Raw genomic sequence first — 13,385 nt, 5'->3', positions numbered from 1 at the left:
CATCAGAGTATTTTTACAACTTGGTTCCTATGAAATCACATTTGTCTTATGATTTAGGGAATTCTGCAAATGGCTCAATTCACTTAGGTTTTTAAAAACTTTTTATTGAAATACATGTAATAAAAATGTATACAAATGATGAGTGTGCCATTCAACATATTCTTACAAAGTTATATGCACTCATATATTCAGCACCCAGATCAAAAGTTAGAACATTATCAGAATGGTAGTAGTCTTTAGTTTTGGAGAATTCTTAGCCATTAACTCTTCAAATGCTAGTTTTGTTTGTTTACCTGCTTTTGCCCTATTCTCTCTCCTCTCGCTGGAATTCCAATCACAACTATGTCAGACCTTAGCCAAGTCCTCTGTATACCCTTTCATCCTTTCTGCTTTCTGTGCTTTAGCCTATTTTCTATACAGTTCATTAACCTCCTTCTGCTATGTTCAATCAGCTATCAAGCCCATCTACTGAGTTCTTAATTTCAAACACTGAATTTTTCAAAAGGAAAACAGAATTTCCCTAAATCCATTTTGTCTTGAACATAATTAAGTGTTCAACATAGTTTTCTGTTACTTTTTTTTTAAGATTGTGTTTTTAAGTAATCTACACCAACATGGGGCTTGAACCCACAACCCTGAAGTCAACAGTTGCATGCTCTACCGACTGTGTCAGCCAGGGGCCCCTGTTACATTTTTTTAAAGTATTTTCAAAAATACCATTAGTGATTGACAATCTAAGTGAAGTCACCTTGATCTTTTGATATAACTCTCCTTAATATTTTGTTGTACAAATGGATAAAAAGAAATCTTGGACAATAAAATACCAACTTTAAAAATACTCTGCATTGAAATAAAGCCTGTTGAAAACTTTAAAATGTACAGTTTCCACATATGGAGTTTTGGTAGTGTCAATTTTGATAAACACCTAAGTATAGATTAGAGTTAATGGACTTTTTTAAGATTTTACTTTTAAGAAATCTCTACACCCAATGTGGGGCTCGAACTCACAACTCCAAGATCAAGAGTCGCACACTCCACCAACTGAGCCAGCCGGGTGCCCCAGCAAATGTACTTTTTAAAAGAAGATTAATAGATAAGAATTTTTCTTGGGGTCCTATCAGCTAAGCGTCTGACTCCTGATTTCGGTTCAGTCATGATCTCAGGGTCGTGAGATCGAGCCCCACATCAGGCTCCACACAGGGAGAGAGCCTCTCTCTCCCCACCCCACCCGTCTAAATAAATATCTAAAAAAAATTTTTTAAAGCATTCAAGTGTATACTTAAAATAAGTGTTTTACTCTATGTAAATTAAATTTCAATAAAGCTGATTTTCAAAAAATATCAAAGCAGAACTTTCCCACAAGGGTGGGATTTCCAAAATACTGATCCTCTGCCCTCAGCCTAACTTGGGCAGGGTGGTGGGGGAATGGCAGTGGAGTGTCACCCAGAGCCTGCAGCCTTGTATGTCCACCTCAGGGCACACACAGTCATTTGCTATGAATGCTAGAATTTGAAAGCTGGAATGGATGATCTAAGGATGTTTAAAAATTAACTTTTTTTTTTTTAGTAATCTCTACACACAACACGGGGCTTGAACTCATGACCCTGAGGTCAAGAGTTTCATGCTCCACCAACTTAGCCGGCCAGACGCCCCTAAGAATGTTTTAAAGTAGATCCCCAACCTGATTCAAGCATTGAAGTAAACATTTTATACCTTAAGCACACTTATCAGTTTCTCTCTCGGTGCCTTCTCTCTCTTTAGAAAGTTGTATAAGTAGATATGAGCATTTGGATTCGATGGGAACTTTTCATCATAGGCATAATTGGTGAGTACCTCTCGGGCTCCATCTTGATCCCCATAGAATTCCAACATCTATATAAAATAAGTCATAATGTCTTAGCTAAATTCTGTAGAATAGCTGTATGAAAGATAATGCACAACTTAACTCTGTTGATGGGTACAAAAACTTATTAAAATGACAAATAGCACTTACTGTAAAAGGAACAACAGTAATGCCAGTTTTTGCTTTCACCAGCATATGTCACAACTCTATGGAACACAGACCACTTACAACAAAGGCCTACGTGGGTTCCCATTTCTTCCTTATCACATGTTTGTTACTGAAAAATGCAGCAATTTCAACCAAGGAGCTATTCCTATAAGAAACGAAGTCCTCAAGGAGGGCACACTAACAAAGGAAGGAGACCATATGAGGCAACTAACCTCAGTGCCCGACACAACTTCAGCCACAAAAGGGGTACACGGGAACCAGAACTCCTTTCCTTTCATTCCCCCCCATACATGGGAATTCCCAGATTCACTGGCATGTGGTTTCAGAGATTATCTTTTGACAACGTAATGATCATGTTAGCATCCAGGAAACTTTCAAAAAGCCAATTATTTTGAAGATTTATTCCTGGTGCCCATGCCAAGGCTCCCTGTCCTTTCACACTGATCTGAGATGAGCTGGCACGGCACCCTAATGAACTGCCTAAAAGCCACTAGTCTTCATCCCATGTACTGTGACCCACTTTCAGATTTTTGTCCCCTGGTCTTCTCTATCCCCACCAAATTGTAAGATATCTCTCTTCTTTTCTTTTAAGATCAGTAAGAATAATATAGAATTAACATTTACAAACTATATGGATATTTATTTTACAAATATCTGACCATAACATGTTATCCAGTGGTGAAGAAAAAAAAAATAGTAACATTTACAGTGTATTAGTAAAATAAAAATTATTCAGACCAAAAAGAGACATATTCTCTCTTTTCAATTTTTAAAAAAAACTGTATTTATTTTAAGATTTTATCTTATGTAATCTCTATAACCAACGCGGAGCTCAAACTCACAACCCGGAGATCAAGAGTTGCATGTTCCACTGACTGAGCGAACCAGGCATCCCTCTTTTTTTAAAATAATTTTCTCCATTTAGTTACCTTCTGATCAATAAAGATAAGGCTTATAACAAAATGAAACTAATAAAACTTTATGAGAAGGCTACTTGCCTCTACATAACTCTTCACAAAAGGGTCCCAAACTCCAGGAGTTTGAATCAATGCACAAAGGTTTACAGATGTCTTCCAGCTGTGGTTGAGCATATTCTGGGATGCTGTGTTGTAAGCATAATCATCTTCATCTGTCCAAAGATAAAAGATTCTTAAAAAGTCATTCAGTATTGAGGACTTTGCTGACAGTAATAGCAATCAACAAACTATCCACAAGAAAAGTTCAGGCCTTAATGGCTTTGACAGTAAATTCTAACAAAGAATTTTAAAGAATAATTTATATTTAAATTATGTTATTATTAAATATTAAAAATTTAAAGAATAATACTAATTCTTCACAAACTCTCCATGCCCCCCACCCCCCCACAAGACAGAATGGGAGGAAGTGCACACATGGGGAACTTTAAGAATGAATCTCGGTGGTAGCTACATGGATATTTGTTTTAAATTATTGATTTTATCACAATTTGTTTATATACTTTTTCTGCATGTTGTATTTCACAATCTTAAAGTTCTAAAAAGAAAGTCAGTCCTTCAAAAAAGACAGCTAATAGAAACAAAATACTTCTTATTTTTGGCCACTTTTGGGGCAAAAAAAACCAGCTCTCCCCTCACCCCAAAAGGCACTGGTATTCTCTTCCCAGAGGACCAACTAAATAAATATCAATATGGACTTGGAAATGAGGTGATAAAGGGAAAGTAAAGAAACTATAAACAAACTATACAGAAAGAAATTTTAAAAGAAAAAAAAAGCAGACCTGAGTCAGAATAAATTGAGTGTGAATTTGCCATGGAAGGGGGTTTCCAGTCAGCAGGTACATCAAACCAACCAGGACAGGCCACAGCAACTGAGACAAATCCCAAGCCAACACTGAGCATACATGCATGTGTTATGTTCTCATGAGTTTGGTTATACAGAACTAGTCCTAACCTTTTTTTTCTTATTAAACAGACATTCAAGGTTAAAGATCATCTAAAGAGCTCCACATATTACCCCATCTTTATCTCTTCCTGCTACAGAACAAAGTGTCAGCTGCAGAAAGGTATTGAATCACCTACCCAGTGTAAATGCCAGGTTCCAACTGCTTTAACCATCAATGTTTGCTTGAGTTCTACCCAATCAGGTGCAAGAAAAAGGTAAATATTGACTTTAAAACTCATTTAATCAATATCAACAAGACTTTTTAATTTATTTTTATTTATTTTTTTAAAGATTTTATTTATTTATTTGTCAGAGAGAGAGAGCACAAGCAGGGGGAGTGGCAGGCAGAGGGAGAAGTAGACTCCCTGCTGAGCAAGGAGCCTGATGCAGGACTCAATCCCAGCACTCTGGGATCATGACCTGAGCTGAAGGCAGATGTTTAACCGACTGAGCCACTCAGGCGTTTTTTAAAAGAAATATTATACCAGGCACTATGGCAAGACTAACAAAAGACATAAGAGAGGTATGTGACCTCAGAAGACCAATTAGTCTAGAAGAAGAGATACAACATAAAATGGACATGAAAAAACTTAGGACAATTGAAAAACAAGTGATAAAGAGCTGAACGATATAGGCTGAACACGCAGCTAACATATAAGTGTTGTGGCATGGGAATGACCGGTCTAACGAGTCCTGCAGGGCAGACAGCATTGCAAATGGGGGGCAAGCTTATCATGATGAAGACAGTATTTCCGAAGTGTCCTGAGAGACATCCTACTCAGAAAGAGGGAAAGGAATTTTAGGATTAGTGAACCTCCATGCCCGTGAGACAAAGGAAATACTACTTCCCACATCAGGATAATAAGGAATCACTGCTTATACTTATGAGCCAATATATGCAGGGACTGAGATTTGGATGGGGGATGAGAAAATTAAAAGGGTTAATCCTAGAGAAGCTATGGAGAAAAACTATACAAGGGAAGGAAGATGCAGAGAATCAAACAAAAACCTGTGGGGAGGAGAGGATACTACCACCACTGGAAGTAAGAGAGGGAACTGGGAAGTACGGACACACAGCCAATTCCTGGTGTGGTCAATAAAGAAGACTATCTGTTCTGATCTTTGTACAGAAATAAAACAATTTTACCTTGCCCTATTCTCTAAACATTTTATTCTGATGAGTAATATTATAAAACAGGGGCGCCTGGCTGGCTCAGTCAGAAGGGCATGCAACTCTTGATCTCAGGGTCGTGGGTTCAAGCCCCACATTGAGTGCAGAGATTACTTAAAAATAAATAAATAAACATCTTAAAAAAATTAGAAAACAAACTAAACTCCATTCTAAACACACAGGAAGAAATACTTATCATAGGCAATAATGTCTACTGAAAAAAATTTGTAACCTTAGAAATATTTTAAAAAGCAATAAATCTAAGATGGTAATGGACTTAATTTATAAATCATCTAATTTATGTCTGAAAAGTTTGATAAAAACCAATACTACAAAGGATGATCAAAAAGTTTACATCAATAGAAATGTCTGCTCTTTGAAGTATCTAGGAAGAACCGGGCTTGGAAGTAAGGGAATGAGATTACTCCTTAAGATTCAGAGTGTCCCTTGCCCACTATTACCACTGTTGTTCAACATAGTACTAGAAGTCCTAGCCTCAGCAATCAGACAACAAAAGGAAATAAAAGGTATCTGAATCAGCAAAGAAGGTAAACTCTCACTCTTGGCAGATGACATGACAGTCTATGTGGAAAACCCAAAAGACTCCACCCCAAAATTGCTAGAACTCATACAGGAATTCAGCAAAGTGGCAGGACATAAAATCAATGCACAGAAATCAGTTGCATTTCTATAAACTAATGAGACAGACGAAAGCAAAATTAAGGAGTTGACCCCATTTACAATTGCACCAAAAACTGTACGATACCTAGGAATAAATGCCTAACCAAAGAGGCAAAGGATCTGTACTCTGAAAACTATAGAACATTTATGAAAGAAGTTGAGGAAGACACAAAGAAATGGAAAAACATTCCATGCTCATGGATTGCAAGAACAAACATTGTGAAGATGTCAATGCTACCCAGAGCAACCTATATTCAATGCAATCCCTATCAAAATACCATCAACTTTGTTCACAGAGCTGGAACAAACAATCCTAAAATTTGTATGGAACTAGAAATGACCCCAAATAGCCAAAGGAATGTTGAAAAAGAAAACCAAAGCTGGTGGCATCACAATTTTGGACTTCAAGCTCTATTACAAAGTTGTATCACCAAGACAGTACGGTACTGGCACAAAAACAGACACACAGATCAACGGAACAGAATAGAGAACCCAGAAATGGACCCTCAACTCTATGGTCAACTAATCTTTGAAAAAGCAGGAAAGAATATCCAATGGAAAAAAGACAGTCTCTTCAACAAATGGTGTTGGGAAAATTGGACAGCCACATGCAGAAGAATGAAACTGGACCATTTCCTTATGCCATACACAAAAATAGACTCAAAATGGATGAAAGACCTAAATGTAACACAGGAATCCATCAAAATCTTAGAGGAGAACACAGGCAGCAACCTCTGTGACCTCAGCCGCAGCAACTTCTTGCCAGACATGTCTCCAAATGCAAGGGAAGCAAGGGCAAAAATGAACTATTGGGACTTCATCAAGATAAAAAGCTTTTGCACAGCAAAGGAAACAGTCGATAAAACCAAAAGACAACTGACAAAATGGGAGAAGATATTTGCAAATGACATATCAGATAAAGGGCTAGTATCCAAAATCTATAAAGAACTTACCAAAGTCAACACCCAAAGAACAAATAAGCCAATCAAGAAATGGGCAGAAGACAGGAACAGGCATTTCTCCAAAGAAGACATACAAATGGCCAACAGATACATGAAAAAAATGCTCGACATCACTTGGCATCAGGGAAATACAAATCAAAACCACAAAGAGATACCACCTCACACCAGTCAGAATGACTAAAATTAACAAGTCAGGAAACAACAGATGTTGGTGAGGATGCGGAGAAAGGGGAACCTCCTACACTGGTGGGAATGCAAGCTGGTGCAGCCACTCTGGAAAACAGTATGGAGTTTCCACAAGAAGTTGAAAACAGAGCTACCCTATGACCCAGCAATTGCACTACTGGGTATTTACCCCAGAGATACAAATGTAGGGATCCAAAGGGGCACCTGCACCCCAATGCTTATAGCAGCAATGTCCACAATAACCAAACTATGGAAAGAGCCCAGATGTCCATCGACAGATGAATGGATAAAGATGTGGTCTATATATACAATGGAATATTACTCAGCTACCAAAAAATGAAATCTTACCATTTGCAATGACGTGGATAGAACTAGAGAGTATTATACTAAGCGAAATAAGTCAGTCAGAGAAAGACAATTATCATACGATCTCACTCATGGGGAATTTAAGAAACAAAACAGAGGATAATAGGGGAAGGAAGGGAAAAATAAAACAAGATGAAATCAGAGAGGGAGACAAACCAAAAGAGACTCTTAATCATAGGAAACAAACTGAGGGTTGCTGGAGGGGAGAGAGGTGAGGGGATGGGGTAACTGGATGATATACTCTATGTTAATTAATTGAATTTAAGTTAAAAAAAAGATCTTGACTGTCCCTGTGATTCAGTCTCATTGACACAAGTACAGTCTTCCTCACTCACCAAGCGTAGACAATTCCATTTTCTTTTTAGACCAAGTATAATACTGCAAAAGCCCTTTATAGGCCTGTATAAGGTTGATTAACACTTCCTGGGAAGACGATTTTTCACCATATCTCCATGTCTCTGCATGACTGAGATTTCTGTTAGCATCTTCAAGCATTCCATGATGCAGAAGGTATAATGCATGTTGCAAGGAGATCTGCAACAATAAGAAAAAGCCCAAATAGGTCATTAGATATCCATCAATCCAAAAACTCAGTTAATATATATGATGGGCTAAGACCTTAGTAGGACACAGATGATATAACAACATTGTCTCTGTCATCAAAAATGTCAATTTAGCAAAGAGGAAAGATACAAAAATAATTAACATTATGTAAATGAGCTAAATTATATAAACTCAGTGAAACAAATGGGCTTTCAAGACAGATAGTCCTGGTTCGGATGCTACCTAAAGCTACAGAAAGCCGAGTATGTTACTTGCCCTTTGTGAGTCTTACGGGCTACATGGAACATTAACCCTTCGGAAGGCTGTTATGAGGATTAAATGAGATAATATTTGCATACCACCTAGTGCCTACTTTGGCCCATAGCAGGTGATTAATGTATTATTTTATACATGTCATATAAGCTCAGAGAAAACATCTTAAGGAGTACTAAAGAATGGCATTGGTTCAGATGGAAAAGCGAATGCCTGATACAGAAGCCGTAAGAAAAAATACACAAAGAATGAGCATCCCAAGTAGGGAGGACTAAGGAGGGGAATAATGGGAAGTACAGTTAATCATGTGAGTAGAGTCAGAGTTCAAGGCCTTCATCACAAACTATCACAACAATTTTTCAACTGGTCTCTCCAATCCTGCCCCCACTACAATCCACCTTCCATGTGGCTGCCAAAGATATCTCATTTGTATAAAACCCCTCAATGGTTCCCACTGCCTACAGAATAAAATCTAAGTTCCTTGGGGATGGCACAGAGGGCCCGGCCGACTTCCCCTGGCTTCTACCCAATTAACTTTTAGACGAAAAGCACTGGATACAGGGCTATCAAACTCTCATCAAGCCTGCCATTCCTGTCCACCCTCTTGCCTAAAACGCCCAGTGAACACCCACTCGCTTTTGCAGACTCATCTGAAGCATCACTTCTTTCCCTGACTCCCCTACTCATTCACTCCCAACACTCTCCAATTCCAGAGAGCTGACCATTCCCCTCCTTTGCCTTCTCACTGCATCTGGCGTTTCTACTCGGGTACCCGTAATAATGTATGTTCCTGTCTCCATCTGTGGCAAGGTCTAGTCTAGGACATTAGCTGGAAAATAGCAGTAAGTGGTTTTTTTTTAATTATCAACAAGAAATGTTTTACTGCCTATCTTAATTATCACCCTCAGACTCTGGAGTGTGAAATAAGATTTCTTTCAGGTTTCTTCACTTCAACTGAATAGATTCAATGGGCTTAAAAGAACCCAACCAATAATTTAGTTAAAATTCGACCTTCCCTCCCCAATCAAATGGCTACCCAGTTTCTTCTTGAAAGAGAAGGGAGCACACACCGAGACAGGACACTCCTTTTTCCAACTGTTCAGTTGGAAAGTTCTTCCTTACGCAGAACCATAAGCTGCTTCCATTTAAATTTCACTCATAGTAGACCTGGGTTACCAGAGAATAAGATCCTAAGGGAGCACCTGGCACATAAATAGAAACTCAGAAAATTTTTTCTAATAAGAATCCTAAACTGGGGAAAATCTTTTTTTTTTCAAACTAGGAAAGCAGTGAGAATGTAAAAGGGTGCAAAGTTAAATGTAGAGTTATCTTTGTACATTTTATATTTACTTATATATACATTTTTATCATTTTATATGTATAAAACATGACCCAACAACTCTACTCCTAAGTATATACTAAAAGGAATTCAAAACAGGGACTCAAACAGATACTTGTAGACCAATGTTCACTGTGGCATTATTCAAAACAGCCAAAAGGTGGAAACAACCCAACAACAGATGCATAAACAAAATGTGATAGGTACATACAATAGAATGCTAATGAGTCAGAAAAGGCCATAAAAAGTTCTAATACATGCCACGATATAAATATATCTTGAAAACATTATGATAAGTGAAATAAGCTAAACACAATGGATCTAATACCATGTGATTCCACTTACATAAAATATCTAGAATAGGTAAATTCATAGAACGAGAATAGATTAGGTTACCAGGGGCTGGGAAGACGGAATGGGGAGTAATTGCTTAATGGGTAAAGAGCTTACATTTGGGATGATGAAAAAGTTTTGGAAATGCTGGTGATGGCTGCACAACACGGTGAATGTTATTAATGCCATTGAATTGTACACTTACACTGGTTAAAATAACGTATTTTATGTTGCATATATTTTACCACGATAAAAAAATTAGAAAAGAGGAAAAATCAAAACAAAACAGGGGCGCCTGGGTGGCTCAGTCATTAAGCATCTGCCTTCGGCTCAGGTCATGATCCTGGGGTCCTGGGATCGAGCCCCGCGTCAGGCTCCCTGCTCGGCGGGAAGCCTGCTTCTCCCTCTCCCACTCCCCCTGCTTGTGTTCCCTCTCTCGCTGTCTCTCTGTCAAATAAATAAATAAAATCTTTAAAAACAAAACAAAAAAAGAACCACAGAGTAAATATTATAGTTTTGCAGGCCATATGGTCTCTGTCACAACTACTCAACTCTGTCATCTGTCACGCTGAAAGCAGCAGCTGTGACAATGAAATGAATGGGTGTGGCTGTGTTATTTAGAGATATTGAAAATTTGAGATATTGAAATATTTATTTAGAGATATTGAAATATTATTTAGAGATATTGAAAAAAATTAAAAAGCAAAGCATTTTAAAACTTATTGAAAAACTCCTCTTTCAGGCAAATATATACCACAGAGAGGGAGATACCTAACATTCTGGAAACATCTCAATGTTTTTGGATGAGACTTTAATAAAAAAACAGCTGGAGAGGGGCGCACCTGGGTGGCTCAGTCGTTAAGCGTCTGCCTTCAGCTCAGGTCATGATCCCAGGGTCCTGGGATCAAGCCCCGCATCAGGCTCCCTGCTCAGTGGGAAGCCTGCTTCTCCCTCTCCCACTCCCCCTGCTTGTGTTCCCTCTCTCGCTGTCTCTCTCTCTCTCTCTCTAATAAATAAATAAAAAATATTAACACATTTTTATGAATGGATTAGAGAGTTAATATTGCTAAAATGTCCATACTACCCAAAGCCATCTATAAAGTCAATGTAATCCTGTCAACATTCCAGTTGTTGGAATTTTGGTATTTTGGTATTTTTCATCCTGTCAGCAAAGGTATTGAAAGTCTCCACGTTGCATTTTTCACAAAAACAGAAAAAAACAATCCTAAAGTTTGTATGGAACCACAAAAGACCCTGAATAGCCAAAGCAATCCTAAGAACAAAGCTGGAGGCATCACACTTCCTGATTCAAACTATATTATAAAGCTATAGTAATTAAAGCAGTATGGTGCTGGCATAACAACAGACACATAGATCAATGGAACAGAATCAAAAACCCAGAAATAAAACCACTCATCTATGGTCAACTAACATTTGACTAGGAAGCCAAGAATATTCAAGAGAGAAAAGACAGTCTCTTCAATAAAAGGTGATGGGCAAATTGGATATTCTCAAAATAATGAAATTGGTCCTCTATCTTATATTACTCACAAAAACTAACTCAAAATGAATCAAAGACTTAAATGTTAAGACATGAAACCATAAAACTCCAAGAAGAAAACACAGGAAAAAAGGTCCCTGACACTGGTCTTGGCAATGATTTTTTTTATATGACAACAAAAGCACAAGCAACAAAAGCAAAAATCAACAAATGGGACCATATTAACTTAAAAGGCTTCTATACAACAAGAGAAACAATCAACAAAATGAAAAGGTAGTCTATGGAATGGGAGAAAATATTTGCAAGTCAGATATCTGATATGGTATTAATATCCAAAATAAATAAAGACCTCTTACAATTCCAAAGCAAAAAAACCCAGGAGTATCTGGCTGGTTCAGTCAGTGGAGCATGCAACTCTTGATCTCAGGGTTGTGAGTTTGAGCCCCATGACGGGTGTAGAGATTACTTAAATAAATAAAACCAAAAAAATATGTATTTTTTAAAACTACATTTTTAAACATTTTTAAAAAAAAATGGGCAGAGGACATGAATAGACATTTCTCCAAAGACACACAATTGGCCAACAAGTACATAAAAAGGTGTTCCACATCACCAGCCATTAGGGAAATGCAAATCAAAAACGGAATGAGCTACCATCTCGCATTTATCAGAATGGCTATTATCAAAACAAGAGATAGCAAATGGTGGCTAAGATGTGGAGAAAATGGAACCGTGTACCCTGTTGTTGAGAATGTAAATACAGCCACTATGGAAAACAGGATAGAGGTTTCTCAAAAAAACTAAAAGAACTACATATGATCCAGCAATTCCACTCCTGGGTCTACATCCAAAGGAAATGAAGTCACTATCTTGGAGATTTCTATACTCCCACGTTCACTGCAGCATTATTCACAATATCCAAGACTTGGAAACAGCTATGTGTCCATCTAATGGATGAATACATAAAATGTCATATATGTCTACATACACACATATGCACAATGGAAATATTATTCAATAATAAAAAAAGAAGGAAATCCTGCCATTTTGGTTAAAACGGATGGACTCTGAGGGCATTATGTTAAGTGAAATAAGTCAGAGAGAGACAAATACTGTATGATCTCACCATTTACCTGTGGAATCTAAAACCATCAAACTCAGAGAGAGTAGAATGGTGGCTGAGGGGTGGAGGAAATGGAGATGTAGGTCAAAGGGCACAAACTTTCAGTGAGAAGATGAGTAAGTTCCAGGGATCCAATGTACAAGATGGTAACCATAATGAGTAACACTGGATTGGATACTTGAAAGTTGCTATGAGAGTAGAGCTTTAATGTTCTCACCATAGCAACAACAACAAAGCGGTACTATGTGAGGTGAAGGATGTGTTAACTAACCTTATGTGGTAAACATTTCACAATATATACATGGATCAAATCATCACACTGTACGCCTTAAACTCACACAATGTTATATGTTGATTATTATCTTAATAAAGCTGGGGAAAAAACCCATTTTCACATATTTAAATTCCCAATTTGTTTTAGCTTTTTCCTTTTTCCCCAAAAGCACCAATTCCTAGAGAATGACTTAAGCAAATGACTGAAACGACTTAAGCAAAAATGTTAGAATTTGGCCCATCACCATAAAGAAGCACAAGGGCCATCACTCGAGGACTGGTTTTGGCAGCCAGAGATATACAAAGAGAAGGTATTTTGTCTCAGAGAACAAGGTAGGTAGCAGGAAATGGAGAAGCAAATGATTTTCACAACACAACTTCCTTTCAGCCTCTTTTATCTATCCAGGTGTCCCACCCTTTCCATATCTTTTACCTACCTTATTACTGAGACAAACAATTTCTTTAAAAAATGAACACTGCAAATGTAAATTCACAAAACCTGCATTCTCACCTTTAAGTAATTCAGGACACCAATATTTTTCATCCTGTCAGCAAAGGTATTGAAAGTCTCCACGTTGCTTTTGGGATGATAAAACAGAATTTCACTTCCGAGCTTCCAAATAATCTGTCAAAACAGAAATTACTAATAAAAATGTAAAACCCTGGGGCGCCTGGGTGGCTCAGTCGTTAAGCGTTTGCCTTC

General features: G+C 37.7%; 1 protein-coding gene across 1 annotated transcript in view; it reads right to left on the bottom strand.

The window, feature by feature from the left end:
- Positions 1-13,385, bottom strand: part of TAF1A (TATA-box binding protein associated factor, RNA polymerase I subunit A) — a 36,258-nt gene that overhangs the window by 6,876 nt on the left and 15,997 nt on the right. The window contains exons 4-7 of the mRNA XM_028104727.2: positions 13,194-13,307; positions 7,633-7,831; positions 3,010-3,140; positions 1,714-1,872 (exon numbers count right to left, since the gene is read on the bottom strand). Of these exons, the coding sequence (XP_027960528.1) occupies positions 1,714-1,872; positions 3,010-3,140; positions 7,633-7,831; positions 13,194-13,307 (603 nt within the window). The remainder of the gene's footprint in view (positions 1-1,713; positions 1,873-3,009; positions 3,141-7,632; positions 7,832-13,193; positions 13,308-13,385) is intronic.

The sequence above is a fragment of the Eumetopias jubatus genome, unplaced genomic scaffold, assembly GCF_037043125.1.
Source record: "Eumetopias jubatus isolate StellerSeaLion01/CBP00866 unplaced genomic scaffold, mEumJub1_p1.0 scaffold_12, whole genome shotgun sequence".
NCBI classification, from domain to species: domain Eukaryota; kingdom Metazoa; phylum Chordata; class Mammalia; order Carnivora; family Otariidae; genus Eumetopias; species Eumetopias jubatus.
This window is presented reverse-complemented; position numbering and strand designations above follow the sequence as displayed.